General features: G+C 38.9%; 3 protein-coding genes across 3 annotated transcripts; 2 read left to right on the top strand and 1 right to left on the bottom strand.

The window, feature by feature from the left end:
• Positions 1 to 436: 436 nt before the first annotated feature.
• On the top strand, positions 437 to 3,221 carry LOC133867632 (glutathione S-transferase U17-like). Its single transcript, XM_062304387.1, has 2 exons — positions 437 to 908; positions 2,685 to 3,221. Exons 1-2 carry the CDS (start codon positions 591 to 593, stop codon positions 3,057 to 3,059), a joined length of 693 nt encoding a protein of 230 aa, XP_062160371.1. The 5' UTR covers positions 437 to 590; the 3' UTR covers positions 3,060 to 3,221.
• Positions 3,222 to 5,506: 2,285 nt separating this feature from the next.
• LOC133867623 (uncharacterized) lies at positions 5,507 to 10,115 on the top strand. Its single transcript, XM_062304375.1, has 14 exons — positions 5,507 to 5,685; positions 5,796 to 5,948; positions 6,034 to 6,132; positions 6,412 to 6,513; positions 6,717 to 6,860; positions 7,294 to 7,388; positions 7,480 to 7,609; positions 7,708 to 7,812; positions 8,804 to 8,910; positions 8,995 to 9,046; positions 9,179 to 9,268; positions 9,397 to 9,481; positions 9,574 to 9,638; positions 9,721 to 10,115. Exons 1-14 carry the CDS (start codon positions 5,596 to 5,598, stop codon positions 9,808 to 9,810), a joined length of 1,407 nt encoding a protein of 468 aa, XP_062160359.1. The 5' UTR covers positions 5,507 to 5,595; the 3' UTR covers positions 9,811 to 10,115.
• A 329-nt stretch (positions 10,116 to 10,444) lies between these two features.
• On the bottom strand, positions 10,445 to 12,798 carry LOC133867611 (LEAF RUST 10 DISEASE-RESISTANCE LOCUS RECEPTOR-LIKE PROTEIN KINASE-like 1.5). Its single transcript, XM_062304367.1, has one exon. The coding sequence runs from the start codon at positions 12,567 to 12,569 to the stop codon at positions 10,644 to 10,646; it is 1,926 nt and encodes a 641-aa protein (XP_062160351.1). The 5' UTR covers positions 12,570 to 12,798; the 3' UTR covers positions 10,445 to 10,643.
• Between the last annotated feature and the right edge of the window lie 2,529 nt (positions 12,799 to 15,327).

The following is a 15,327-nucleotide window of genomic DNA, read 5'->3' as shown; positions in this document are numbered from 1 at the left end:
TGAAATCACGCCATTTAAAAAAATTTAAATAAATAATATTACGTCATAAATATGTTTGCAAATAACACACGTCTAAATCCAGTAAAGTTAAATCATTCCAAATAAGGGCTATGGATCTTGGTCCAAAAATGAAGGCCGGCATCGTATGAAAGGTAGAGCCGGAGAGGTCAGAGGTCAGAAGTCTACTGTGCTTTCTAAGTACGACCAGAAAAAAGTGCAACCGTGTTGCAGTTTCAGCCAAGGCTCTCTCTCTCTCCTTGAAGAAGATGAATATGATATGGCGTCAAAAGTTCAAAACGAATTAAGGAGTCCAACAACCAACAACTACCTAAATATGACGCAATAGATCGAGTGCCCGCGCATGTCGTCCACACACATGTTCAGTGTTCTGTGTTCACACATTTATTTAATCGACAATATCTAATAAGACTAGTCCACACACACGCACACTTCCTCAGCATTTATTTAATCGACGATCGAATAAGACTCGGTCGCGCACACAAACGCTCATAAGCAGATGATCATCTTTAAATAGGTTTTGTGAATCTCAGAAACTGGCAACTTAATTTGGAAGAGAGAAGTGATTGATCATGGCGAAAAGCGAAGTGAAGCTTCTGGGTGCATGGCCAAGCCCATTTGTGATGAGGGCTCGGATTGCTCTTAACATCAAAGCCGTTGAGTACGAGTTTCTTCAAGAGACGCTTGAGCCTAAGAGCCAGCTTCTTCTCCAATCCAATCCTGTCTACAAGAAAATCCCGGTTCTCATCCATGCTGACAAGCCCATCTGCGAGTCCCTCGTCATTGTTCAGTACATTGACGACGTCTGGACTTCCGGTCCCTCCATCCTCCCTTCCGATCCTTATGATCGTGCTATTCATCGATTTTGGGCTGCCTACCTTGACGACAAGGTACTGATTTTTTTTATTTTTTTTATGATGGTGTTCTTCAAGTACACATTATATCTGTTATATATTTATGAATTAGATCTAATGTTAAAATCTAAGGTGTAATTATTTGCTTGAATTACGTGAGATAACCGACACGCCCTTGATAATTTCGAAACGATGGTTAAAAAATAGAAAGAAAGGAATCAGTAGCGAAAAGGTCCATCTCTTGCGAACCCAAGGCCGGCCCTAGTGAGCGAAAATCATTGTGGGTTTAGAAAAATAATGGATTTTGATGGGTTGCTTCTTTGCTTGTTTTGGACTTTTGGTTCCTCCAAAGAAGGATACAGGGTCGGGACAAGGTTCGGCCTCGTGACCACCAAATGTTTGTTTGATTTTTACGGTTTGGTTTGGTGTTTTGCCTCGACCCTTTTGGTTGGTCGCTAACAATTTGCCGGAAAAAGAAAAATGAAATCGAGTTTTGAAGCTTTTTGTTTGGAGAGAAATCCTTCGATTGTGCATATTTTATTCATCTCTTTTGTAAATTTATTATTCTATTATCTATCTTTTATTCATTTCTTTATAAATTTATTATTGAATTTGTGAAACTACATCTTAGTTTCATGTTATCCGCTCGTATTCGATACTCGTAGATGTGTTCATTTATTGTATGAAGATAAACAATTGGTGAGAAAAAAATATTCTCGAACACTTTTTTTTGTTTTCTTTATTTCTTTATTAAAATATAATTCATTTTCTCTCTTGTTTCTTTGGTTCTCGAAATTTTTAAAAACACCAATATGACTATATGAGGTGCATATATGCACAAGTCGTGGGTTGTCTTTAGTCGTGGATGTCAATTGTAATAAAGTCACGGGCTGTCAGTTGTTAGCCGAGATAACGACGTATCACTGCAGGGTATGGTCCATTAGCTGCGTACTTGTCCTTATTTGCAACATTGTATCAGTCGAGTCAGTTTCTATTGTTGTGTTTAAATAGGAATCAACCAAATTGCTACCCAGTATTAATTCTATTCCTAAACCGTTGAGTGTCTTGAGACAATCCCTTTACAGGAGTAATGTTATAAGAATGACTCAATCTTCTTTGAGTCTTCTCAAAATTAATGTGATTTTTAAAATTATTACTAAATATGTGATAAATTACTATTAAATTTTGATCTAACATTGATTTTTTTTCTCTTTATATTTTTTTTTGGACATTAATCCTTATTCCCCATAACTAGTCTTATCCCATGTTACAAGACTAGTTAGAATTGGAACACATATTCCTTATGATCTGTTACAAGACATGTTTCCAATTCTAATTGATGCAGTTCTAACTAAAACTGAACTCAAGTCAAACCAAGTGAAAAAGAGTTTGAGAACTTGTCTAGTTGTACCATATGGAGTAGGGTTGGCAATTTTGACACAACCCACGAATCCGACACGAATATATAGGGTTTGGGTTTAGGCTATAATCCGTTTTATGATCTGTCAACCTGTTTATGACTCGTCAACCCGTTTATGACACATTTTTTACCAAATTAATTAAACGGATTGACACGTAAACCCATTTTGCCAAGCCTTATGGAGGCTTCTTAAAATCTAATGTAGGTGGGCCATACATGTCATTACATCTCAGTTTGTGGAATTCGGGTTTAAATGAAGATTTATTGGTTTGATAAGAGACGTTAGTCCAATTGAATTAAGCTGTTTGGCATATCTTTTTGTTTCTTGTTGTTGGTTTGGTAGAGCATATGATTTGTCACTCGTAATGAAATTCTAATGGATGCGGATGCAGTTCTTTCCGACTTTGAGAGGCATTCTGGCTGCCCAAGGAGAGGAAGCCATAAAAGCGGTGCTGGAGCAATTGGCCGAAGGGCTTGCGCTGTTGGAGGAAGCCTTTGGCAAGTGTAGCAAAGGGAAGGCTTTCTTTGGCGGAGATGGAATTGGGTTCCTGGATATTGCTTTTGGGTGCTTCTTGGGGTGGCTGAGGGCGACAGAGAAGATGAGTGGGGTGACGCTGCTCGACGGAGCGAAGACTCCTGGGCTGGTGAAATGGGCTGACAGGTTTTGTGCCGATGGTGCTGTTAAAGGTGTTATGCCAGAGCCCGAGAAGCTTTTGGAGTTCTCTAAGGTTCTTGTGGCCAAGATGAGAGGAGCTCCTCCTAAGTAGTATGTTTAGTTTCGTGTTGATGGCCTCTGTGATGTTCCTTTTGCTAGGAATGGCCTTTTCGTTTATGCATGTGGTGACTCATAAATTTGGCATCTTATTATTATGTTTTGGTTTTCAAAGGGAGCGGCATACCTCCCTTAAAAAATATCCTCCTGTTCTCAATGGTGTCCTACATGCGTTTATCATTTTTAAGTATCTGCATTCGTATAATGTGATTATTATCCACATCTACATGATTATTACGATTATTATTCGCTATCCGTATATGAGGTAATAGGCGTTTTAGATTACTATTTAAATTTATGTGCGAGATTAAATAGCACGGTTATTACTATATGCAAGCTTAAATAAATTAAGAGTTAATTTGTTTCACAATTTACGATTATCAACTATTAAGGGTTATTATCTCATAGAGTAATCGAAATTTAGATTACACAAAATAAAATAAATAAATATAATGAGATATGACTTATGACGGTCGATCACCCCCTCAAACGACTAGCAGGACCATCCATTCATTTCAAGGAACTAGCTTGCCACTCAGACAAAATGACTTTAAGGGATGAGTCGATCATCCCTCATTCTCATCTTCACGGGAGGTGGTCAGCCATCTTAGAAAAAGTGATTCAACAAAAATAAAAATAAAACTTCTTAAGAGGGTGATCGGCCATCGTTTTGAAATGATCAACTCACAGTCCACTCTAGCCACTCTCTTGTTGTGGTTGCCTGCCTTCTCAGCTTAAAAAATGTGGTTTGAGGACATAGGCAAAACCACCTTGGAGTTTGAGGATTGTCCCATATAATTTTTTTTTTTTTTTATATATATATAAAATCCTCTAAAATTAACTTTTTACCTTTTAAAAATTAAAAAAAATCTAGCTTGGCTTCTATTTGAGGGGGTGGTCAACCACTCCGTCAAATAGATGGCCAAACACCTTAAAGGCCAATCTTAAAGCTTTTTGTGTTTATTATTATTATTATTTTAAATATCTATGTAACTCAATTTATTCGGTACATTTTAAATGAAGAAATGAATTGAAGCAATAACAAAGACCTCAATACAATATAGTAATTTGTGAACTATTAAATAATGACCGGCAATCTGGTTGGTAAAAAATATATCCTCTCCATTTCCCTTAGAACCATTTCATAGTTGAGATTGATTAAATTTTACAGAATATGATACTTATGTATATATTGTTTATATTGTCACATTATTTAAAAATAAATAAAAATTAAATGATGTAACACAATTTACACCATTAAATGAGGTAAATTTGAATTTGGATCATTCTTCCATTCTTCCTCTCCTGTTCGGATTAGGATCCTCTATAATTATTTATCTAAATTTGAGAAAATTCGGACAAATGATTGTGAAAGATTGCTTATGGAACCCACCTGACCAAATAAAAATAGAACTACCCAACCACTTATCTGGTTAGGTGGGTCCTATAAAGTGGTCTTTTACAATCACTTGCCAAAATTCTCTTAAATTCGGACAAATAATTATAGAGAATTCTGATCTCCTGTTCAACTTCAACGTTCTCTCCGGTTAACTATACTTGCTATCTTCGATTATGTGGCAATATTTAGGCCGTTTTTGAAAAGTGAAGTGCTACACATATTAAATTTATTTTTTCATCAGTTAATTCTTAAATGATTTGTCAATCATAAATAACATTTATTATTTTAAAACATGTGTTACCGTCTTGTGAGATGGTGACACATATTTTAAAAACCATTTTGGGGATGACTCCATTTTATTTCATTTCATTTACCTTGAAAACGAAATGGAGAAGATGTTGTCCAAAAAATGGTTTCAAATAGAGAGGCATTGATGCGATGCCTCTATCCTAAACGCATCAATAAGACACGGCAGAATCTGATTTTAGATAGCAAGTGGAGAGCGATGCTATCTAGGACCCAAAGCAAAGCAGACCGCGACAAGTAACGGCGCTGCGTTTTCATGCGATCTACCTGACAAAAGCCTCTTGAATGAATGGAGCAGTCATTTTTGGTAAGGAAAATCCAAATTTCCTACAAACTATGAAACCCAGTTCCCGTTGGAGTCCACGAAACACTTTTGGCTAAGAAATGATAAAAAAATATAATAGGATAGAAAACTTAAAGACAAATAGTAGAATAATAGAATAGAGACAAGAGAATTTTATGTAAGAAAGAGAGAGAAAGAGAGAGAAGAAGAGAAAAAAGTAAAAGCTTATAATAAACTACATTTTACTTCTTTATTGCATAGTTATTTACAATACAAAAGTTCATATTTATAGGGTGTAAAGTAAATACAAATATGGTAATTAAATTCTCATAAAATATAATAATTAAATCCCTATGATTTGGTTACAACACACCGTAAATATGAAATATTATAATATCAATCAAATATGAAATATATGGGAAGTATATTATATGGAACTTCATATCTTCTAACAAGAAACACCGTCGTTTCTTTCATTTGGGTGTTCTCTCTGCGCCTTTCTTTTACACAATCTAGGACACCGATTCAGAGAGAGAGAGAGAGATGGAAGGAGTGAAACTGGATATGTGGGGGTACGAGGTCAGAACCTCTTCGGACTCTTGTATATCTGCCATCAACAAGTTCTATCACCAGGTTCTCTCTTTTGCCTCAGACTCGGCTTCTTTTAATTTTTTTTTGTTGGTTCATAATTGGAAGTCTAAAATTCTGAAATGGGTTTGTGTTACTGATGAATGATATGAAAGGTGCTTAGTTGTGGGAGAGAGAGGTCAGTGATTCTGGAAGCGCCGGCCCATGACAAGGACTGCGTGTTGGCCAACATTTTGGCTGCTCTTTTTCTCTGCTCCTCAGCTCGTTCCCGAGCTCCTTCCCATCTCCAAGCCGCTAAGTCACGCCTCGTAAGTCTCTTTGTTATGCTTCGAAACGTACCTTTTTTCCTTCTTCTTTTTTTGGTTCTGAATGAAATTTTGTAATTACGCTCAGGAGCAAGCCACTAAGTACGAGAAAGCGGTTTTTGATGCCGTCAATTATTATATATCTGAAGATAGAGACGACGATGTTGCTCTCGAGTTACATTCTAAGGTGTTTGAAACAACGTAGAACCCAATCTTGCCAGCAATTGCTTTTAATGGTTTAAAGTCCAATTTTTGTTAATGGTTGTATTTTAAGAGAATTACATGGTTTCTGCACAAATTTTGTTATCTTGAAGAATGTGCTACTAGTGTTAAAAGATTGGAATCATACTCTGTGGGAAACTAATTGATAGGAGCTACAATCTCCAATGCTGGTTTGATTTAGGTTCACTACTCTTTAGTGCTGTACAAGCGTTCTTGTTTAATTTAATTCATCTAACTTTTGCAGCTCTTAAAAGATTTCCCAAGAGATCTGGTATCTCTGAAGAGGGCCCAAGTGTTATGCTTTTACATGGGTCGACCTGATATGTCCTTGGATCTTGTTCAACAGGTGCTATTTTATTATTATTTCCTGAAATTGTTGGAAGGAGCATTTCTATTAGATCTTTTTGCACATGCGCATAGTGCAAGGTCAGCAATGTATAAAGTTATAGGACTTGGGGCATTTGATGTAATTGCAATTCATGTTAACTTAAGGTTCTGAACATCAGTTATATCATATCAATTTTGTCCTGCACTTTGTAAATTCAACAGGTTCTACCAAAGAATCAAGAAGAGAATTACGTATACGGCCTGCTTGCTTTTCCTTTGCTGGAGCTTGACCAAATGGCAGATGCTAATGTAGCTGCAAAAAAAGGATTTGAGATCAACAAGCAAGACTATTGGGCACAACATGCTGTGAGTTTTCTTCCTTTAGGTTGATTTAAAAGACTTTTACCTCCTGACTACTGTTTTTGCTTAAACATATTGTTTACTCAAGCTTTTTACTTCAATCTAATTGTCGGTTCTCCCATTATTCAATATATAATAATAGAACATGCAGCTTCTTAGTTTTTATATACAAGGATTGTGGTTCTATACTCGTACCAAAGCTCTCTAATTTTGGCACTTATGCTTTGCAATTCCTGATAATAGAAAAGTTATGATAAATTGGGAAAAAGATAGAAATTGTTGCGTGGTTCCAAGTTTTGATTATGGAACCGACCAAAGTATAATTCAAAATTGGTAGATTGGTAGTTCGTATTTACAGTCAGCAAATTGTTGCAGTGAGAAGGATTTAATTAATTACCAGCCCCTTATGGTTTCCATTAACATCAAATTTGTTATGCAGTTGTGCCATGTTCTACAGTATGAGTGCCGCTTTAAAGAAGCAGTAGAGTTCATGGAAGGATGCTCATCTTCTTGGAGTTCTTGTTCTTCTTTTATGTATGCATATTAATTCTTCTAATTAATACTTAGCCATGAATTGTAATATCTTTCTTGCTTTTTTTGATTCCTAAAAAGCTAAAATCTCCAGGCTGACACATAATTGGTGGCATGTAGCTCTTTGTTACTTGGAAGGTAATTCTCCAATTCAAAGAGTCTTAGAAGTATATGACCATTGTATTTGGAAGGAGTTGAAAAAGAGTGATGCTGTGTGTCCGGAGGTATATTGTTTCATGTAACTTCAACTAAACACATTTTCTCCTTTTTTCTTTTTTTACAAATGTTATGAGTCCTAAGTCCTAACTTCTTCAGCATTTAGGTGTACTTAAATGCGCTCGGTTTATTACTGCGGCTGTATGTACGGGCTGAAATTGATGCCTTTGAGGACCGTCTCAAGATCTTAGCTGGTTGCGTGACAGATCAAGTGAGCTACAATATATCACCCTTGCAATAAAATTGTACATCTAACTATATAATTAAGGAGCTTTGGAGTTATATAATACTAGTGGATAGGCTAGGCAATTGATTCTTAACATGTTTAACTATATTTATACCTATTTTATATTCAGCTATCAGAAAAGATTCTATGGGTTTTTTTAAGGCACCGCATGTTTATGGAACATAATCTTTCATATTTAGATTGTAAAAGGCTGTGCAGATATCCCCTTAATGGAATCTAAAACAAAGATAATTATTCTGGATTGTAACAGGCTGGCCAATTATCGGCTTCCAAAACAGCCCCTTAACAGGAACTGAAAAATGAATCATGCATTTGTGTCATGTGTGGTAATTTTCAAAGTAGATCATAATCTTATCTTGTGTCTGTTGGCATTTCTAGAACAACAGTGTGTAATATGCAAACATTATGCCACAACATCAAAATGAGATGGAAGTCTCAAACAAAAAAGTTAGTGTAGAGATTAAAGTCTGAATGATTTCTCAACTTCTACGGCTTTTGTTGATTATAGTGCTTAATTTCTCCATTCCAGTTATAGTTGGTAAAGTGTAACAGAACAATTCTTTTCTTTATCAGACTTGGTGACTAATAAGTTTCTTTCATGTTGTTGAAGTCCCCAACCTGCATTGCAGTTCATCTTGTTATAAAATTGCCCCTTGTTATATGGACCAAAGAATATGAAATTTGATGTACCATCTCTTCACATAGATAACACACAGTTTTGTGAAAGGACTAATATATAATATATCACTTGAAGATTACCAGAACTATAATGTACACAAGGTTTATATTAACTTAAATTGAAACACATATCAGATGTAAATTTGCTAGGGTAGCGTGTTTCATGTTTGCTTGATAGTTGTCCTCAAAATGGGATCTGTACGTGCCATGGTAGATATCGTTATGAGCATAATTTAATTATTCTGCAATATCTGAATGTGCGCACCAAAATGTTCAGGCAAACTGGTATATAGAGTGGCACCTGGATTCCTTGATAGTATGGGCCTTGGCTAGCACTGGAGACCTGTCTAAAGCTGAAGATTTACTAAAAGGCTTGAAATCCAGGTTCGAAGGATCTTCTCCCCTCTCATGAACATCTTTTTAAATGCAATCCAGCAATGAGTTTATTGAAATTCTGTTATCTTGTAGATTTTCTGTGATGAACAAGAAGAAGCAACAACTGATGCAGAGAGGAATGCTGGTTTGTTCTGATGGCTGCTTCCGTTGCCATATAAATGACTATCATATTCTATTATGTGCACTTCTCTATAATATTTCTGAATTGGAACTTGTATTTAAATTTTAATCGCGTTTCATATTTGCTGTTTCTCAGCTTGCGGAAGCCCTGTATGAGTACGGTAGTGGAAATGACAAAAAGGCATTGGAATTGCTTGGTCCAGAGTTTGATGCCAGTAAGTGCAAGGTATGATCATCTAGTACTAATCTCTGTCGGAGTGTGCTCCAAAATCCCTGTTTTTTTTTTTTTTTTCCTTTTTTCTTTTCTTCACATATTGGATTTTTTTTAAATATGAATTGTACCCTTTACATTAGATGATCGGGGCGTCTGATGAACAACTTGATGTATTCAACGAAGTCTGGTACAGTATGTTGCTGAATACTGGACAAGCTGTGAAGGGTAAGACATCAGTTGCTTTCTAGCCATTAAACTTCACTGTGGTTTTGGTTTTGGTTTTGTCATAGACATAACTAATATTTTTATCATTCTAGCAATTGACGTAATCGAGAAGCGGATCAAGAAGCGGGAAGGAGTTCCTTTCTTGTGGCGCCTTCTGGTATAGCTCCGCCTTTAATCAGAGCTTTAAGAAGTTTTGCCATTGGCATGAGTTTGTATAAATTTTCCCATCTTTGCTTCAGGAGAGAGGCTATAACCTTACAGGAAGAAAAGAAGCTGCTGCAACTGCAGGGGAGAAGGCCAGGGCTTTGGAGACTGCATATTTCAAATAGCATGGTATGGTCACAAGTCACAATCAGGGTTTTAGCATTTCCAAGATATCCTGTGATGCCTTGCAAGCTATTATCAGTGGTACTCATTGTGTTTTCTTCTATGTAAATATGGCGGCAAAGGGTACACTTTGCTCCATGCTTTACGCAAGTGTGACCTGAATAATTACGTATTGTAAGCACACTCTAAACTCGTTTCATTTTCCTCCAACCCTTTTTTTAGCTGCTTGTGTAGAAAAGAGGAGAAAGGAAAGTCAAGTGCCCTACAAAGTGATCTCCCCTATTCATCTTCTTTTTTACCTTAATAAGCTATTCGAGTTGCTTAAATGTTGATCATAATCAAAAAAACGTTGGTTGGGAGATGAACACGTCTATTCTTCTAGAAGGGTTATAAATAGTTCACTGATGTTTAACATCCTTGAAGTCAAAAAGCTTATGTTAATACTAAGAACAAATGTAACTATAACCGACACACATTTTGCACATGACTGAACCATAGGTTAAAGTCAATAAAGTAGTTCTGATGAGCAACTACTAGGAAGCTCTCTCTCTCTCTATTCACGTTTTTTTCTTCACGACGAAATTGAAAATGAAAATAGAAGCTGTGGAGATTAGAGGTAAAGCAAAAGAGGAGAAGTTAGAGGAGAGACTGAGAAGCCGACACATCTATTCACATTCTTTTTTTTGAAGAAAAAAAAAAAAAAATACAAACAAACAAACAAACCTTCCATAAAAGAAAAGAAAGGCCTCTGACAAAAGTAATCCTATGCAGTCAAACCCACACATGTGCAACTGAACCCCACGTCGCCCACTGTCACATCATATCAAATCAACCCTCAAGCCTTTGACACGTCATCACCGGCATTCGAGTTCGACGCTCGGATGACCCCACGTGTACGGCTCCGAATCCCCTTGAGATCCTCGACTACCTCCCTGGCATCGGGACGGTCGTCCTTGTCGGCCGCCACGCACCGAAACGCCATCTCGGCCACCGCAAGAACGCCGTCCATGGCCTCTGCATCGAGCGCCAGGACCGGGTCGAGCACCTGGTGGAGCAGGCCCATGTGGATCTTGGAAACCACCAGATCAGCCAGGGCCATCTCTCTCTTGTCCCGACTCTGATCCACTGCCTTCGACCCAGTTATCAGCTCCAACAACACCACCCCCAAGCTGTACACGTCGCTCTTCTCCGTCAACCGGAACGACCGGTGATAGTCCGGGTCCAAGTACCCGGGTGTGCCCTGAGGCCCGGTCCAGACACACCCAGATGAAGAAGAGTTAGACGACGACGTTTCGGAGAAAACGAGCAGCCGGGACAACCCAAAGTCCCCGACTTTGATTCTCATATCTTTTTCCACGAAAATATTGGACGAAGTGATGTCTCTGTGAACTATCGGCGGGACAACAGAGAAGTGCAAGTACTCCATAGCCATCGCGGTTTGGAGAGCTATGTCGAGTCTCACTTGCCAAGTCAAAGACCCTTTCCCGTGCAAGCTCTTTGGGCCGTGAAGGTGGTCCGCGAGTGTACCATTAGGGACGTAGTCGTAAACCAAAAGAAGCCCTCTCGGGTCGCTGCAGTAGCCGTGGAGCTTCACGAGATTTGGGTGATCAATGGAGGACAGGATCAAGATTTCGTTGCAAAAGGACTTGGTGGAGAAGGCTCCGCCGGCGGCAGCGTGGCGGTGGTGCTTGTGGAGGTACTTGATGGCGACGATTCGGCCGTCGTAGAGCTGACCCAGGTACACTGACCCGAACCCACCATCGCCAATTTTGCGCTTCTGATCAAATCGGTTGGTGGACAACTCGAGCTCTTCGTAGGTGAAGACTGGTGGGAGGAGACTAGCCGAGCGATGGCGGTGGAGGAAAAGAGTGTTTGGGTCTTCCTCTATAGCTGACGGTTTCAACTGCCTAGACCGGAGAATCACTGCAGCAACCAGGAGAAAACACGTCAACGCCAATGCTAAGCACAAAATGCCAAGTCGTTTTGGGCTGCCTAAATGAATCCATGGAGGGAAGTAGCGGGTCTGGGAGTGAAAGCATATGAATTGCTTTTTTGGGTCGGAGGAATTGAAGCCACAGACTCCATTCTTAGCCTTGCAAGCTTTGCAGCTCGAAAAGTAAGCGTCTTGAGCTTCGTCCCACTCAACTTGAAAACCGAAACTGATCAGAAAGTTGTCGAGGAACCCCAAAACGTCGCGTTGGCAGCCCTGCTCTGAGATGTTATGCTGCGTGGAGCCACCACAGCCATGGAGCAGCTGAACTGGGTTCTTGATGAGCTTGCATTCCCAAGCGCAATGGCTGCAGTTTGGGAGAGTCGGCGGGGAACAGGGTCGGAGAATAGAGAGGCGAGAACAAGAAGCGTCGGAGACTCGGAACGCTGAGCCTGAGAGGTTGATAGATCGACTAGGAATGGAGGCGAATTGAGGGGAGGAACAGTTGCCAGTTGTTGCGGTTGTGTTAAACGGATGCGGGGAGAGGGTGAGAGTGGAGGAGTTGGGGTCGAAGCGGACGAGAGAGAAAGAGAGGTCGTTGATGGAGATGATAGAGTGCGGAGTAGAGCATTTGATTTGAAAGGAAGGGTGGCCGCAGCCGGGTGAGGATGAGAAGGGGAAGGAAGGCGTAGAAGTGAACGGTGGGCATGGAGATCTGAAGGTCTCTGGCTCTGAAGAGCATCTCTGAACGGCTGCTGCTGAAGCTGTAAACAGCGGGTACAGTATCAGAACGAAGAAGGCGAGTGTGGTGGAATGCGGCGGTGGAGGCATGGAGGAGGATGAGTGTTATGAGGGAGTGTGGTTGTAGAAGTCATCAATGGGGTGGGGACTGGGAGAGATCTGAATCTGAGCCACAGCCACAGCCCACAGCCACAGACTTGAGATTTGCGAAGGCTAGGTTCTTGGAGTGGCTGCGGCAGAGTGAGTGAGTGGGACAGCCAAAGAGGGAAAATGGTCTCGTGGAGAGTGAAGGGAGCTGAGCGTCACGTGAAGTGAGGTGGAGTGAAGACAAAAACACAACAAAAGAGTTGGCCAATCAATTTTTTTTTCATAAATGCCTTTTTTCCTCGGAGCGTGCATTTTAATAATGCCTTTTAAATTTCGGAATTCAACTCACTTTCATTCTTTTGGGGGAGGGTAGGTGACTGAATCCTGACCTTGGAGGTCCTCGTTTCAGTGATTGTTAATTTTTAAATTTCTACCTTGAGTACTTTTTTAAAGACAAAAAAAAAAAAAATAATAAAAATAAAAATTAAATAAATCTCCATTGGGGTTGATTTGTGACTTTTGATCAAATCACTCTATTTAAATTTTGTCACTTACTCTCTTATATTTTAATTGTTAACAAATAGATAATTTTATCTATTCTCTGTTAATTTTCTAATGATGTTGTCTGTCATGTTACACTCAATCAAAAGGTAATATGTATTTCTTTTGATTAAAAATATAAGAAATATCAAAGAGAAAATTATTCTTTTTTTTTTAAAACAAACAAAAAAAAAACACTAAAACTAAAATGGGGGGTGGTTGCCCCTAAATTGACGTCTAGGGTGGCCGAACCACTCTTAATTAAGCCTTTCTAGAGGTTCAACAACCTTATTCTGCTAAAGGAAGTGACCTTGAGATGGTTTCGACTACTCCCAAATTCGGCTAATAAAATAGTTAGGCCACCTCCTATTCTGCTAAAGGAAGTGCCCGAAACCAATCTCAAAACACGTATGAGTGGTTTGGCCAATCCAAAATTGATCATTCGAGACGACCATCCCTAAGGCAAATTTAAGGGTAGTTTGACGACCCATAGTTTTAGTTTTTCTTTTTTTTTTAACAGCTTGCTTGTGATTTAGGGGGAATTGCGGATGAAAAGAGTAAAGAAAATAAATGGATATTTTTATTTTTATTTTTTTAAATCTTTAATATAAGTTGAGTAACCAGTGTTTAAAAAATTCAGAGGCAACGGAAATTTGTTTTATAGCACTGCAAATTGTGTGATGTATCAATGCATTCACTATTCTATACTGTTGATGTTGGTCTTTTTTAAAAATTATTTCAAGAGAGACATCACTTTATACATTATTTTTAATAAAAACTATTAAGTTTACAAATTAAAACTACCATCGTTAATCTAAACTCAAATAAAGAAAAAAGGTTAATTAAGAAATTATTAAAATTGTGCGCATTGATTTTTTTAAATAGAAAAATTCAAAAAAAAAAAAAAGTATCTTTTTTTTTTTTTTTTTTAACAAATAGCATGTGCTATTTAACTTCTAGATGCCCAAAGGCTACATCATGAGTAATGAGGGACATACCCCCCACACACTCTTAAGTCAGAAGGATCTGACTTAAAAAAACAATTACATATATAGAATCTCAATTTTCACTAAAATTACAATCAGCCCCCTAACAAAGAAAATTCTAGTAAAACTTGAGCCACACATAAGCAACTGTACCTAGAAACAAGAGAATACACAAACACATCTAGCAGAAAATACAATCCAAAAAACGTCAGAGGGGAACACTGTCTTCACGGGAGATCGGCGCGTGTACAACACGCGCCTCCCCCGAAACCGCCAGCTATCAGATCAGCCACCCAGTACCCGACCGCCGCCTTTGCACGGCAAAAAAACGCCGGAACGAGACCTCCACGCGCCGGTTGAAGAGAAAACTTCACTGGCGCGTGACAATCACGAGCCTATCACCGATGATCCTGACAGCCGGAACAAATAGCGGCGAAGCAAGAAGACGCCGATGAACCTATCTGAGCGGCGCGTTTCTCTAGAAAGCCGATGGAAAAACATAGATTTAGCATCAAAAGTTGAAACAATTTAGGCACAAATACACTCCACCGGCGAGACAAAACAAAAACAAGAACACCCCGCCGGACGCCTTGGGAAGGACCTCCTGCCAGAGAACGAGAAGAACAGAAAAGAAAACAAACATAAATAACACAAACTTCAGAGCCCAGAGGACTCGGAGAACAAAACTCCACAGCCTAAATGACTGGGAGAAAGACTACCATCCCCATGATACATACCATGGAGGGAGCAAAAAATTCTACCGGGGAAGGGAGGCTTAGAAGCCCCTCTTCCCGGCGATCAACATACTGATCCTTTTGTTTTGCAGACAGAGAGAGCGAGAGTCGAGAGAGAGAGTAAGAGAGAATCATGCCCTTCGATGACTAATTACTAAATTATATACAAAGGTCATTCTTTTTATATATATATATATAATCGATGCCTAAACAACGAATTAAATCAATTAGGTTAGTATTAGCCGCCAAAACCTGTACTGGACAGGTGCTTGCTTTGATCTTGACTCAAGCCTACAGTAAGGGCTCCTGCCAGGCCCAGATTGATAGCAGACCTATTTGAAGGCCCATAAGTCTTGTCCATGACCAGCCCTAGTTCATAAAATTAGAGAGAAAAATTCTTGCATATACAGACCCAAAAGTGTATATATATGTGTATTGGAATAGAGATTTGGACAACAAATGCAATAGAACTAATATAAGGCACATCTGCCCAAATAAATT

This window comes from Alnus glutinosa, chromosome 1 (genome assembly GCF_958979055.1).
Source record: "Alnus glutinosa chromosome 1, dhAlnGlut1.1, whole genome shotgun sequence".
NCBI lineage: Eukaryota > Viridiplantae > Streptophyta > Magnoliopsida > Fagales > Betulaceae > Alnus > Alnus glutinosa.
This window is presented reverse-complemented; position numbering and strand designations above follow the sequence as displayed.

Bases quoted from the DNA above. Each gene is read 5' to 3' on its own strand.
- LOC133867632 (XM_062304387.1), top strand. From the start codon at position 591: ATGGCGAAAAGCGAAGTGAAGCTTCTGGGTGCATGGCCAAGCCCATTT. The intron at 909-2,684 runs GTACTGATTTTT...ATGCGGATGCAG, and splicing joins CTGCCTACCTTGACGACAAG to TTCTTTCCGACTTTGAGAGG.
- LOC133867623 (XM_062304375.1), top strand. From the start codon at position 5,596: ATGGAAGGAGTGAAACTGGATATGTGGGGGTACGAGGTCAGAACCTCT. The intron at 5,686-5,795 runs GTTCTCTCTTTT...ATGATATGAAAG, and splicing joins TCAACAAGTTCTATCACCAG to GTGCTTAGTTGTGGGAGAGA. The intron at 5,949-6,033 runs GTAAGTCTCTTT...AATTACGCTCAG, and splicing joins AAGCCGCTAAGTCACGCCTC to GAGCAAGCCACTAAGTACGA.
- LOC133867611 (XM_062304367.1), bottom strand. From the start codon at position 12,569: ATGCCTCCACCGCCGCATTCCACCACACTCGCCTTCTTCGTTCTGATA.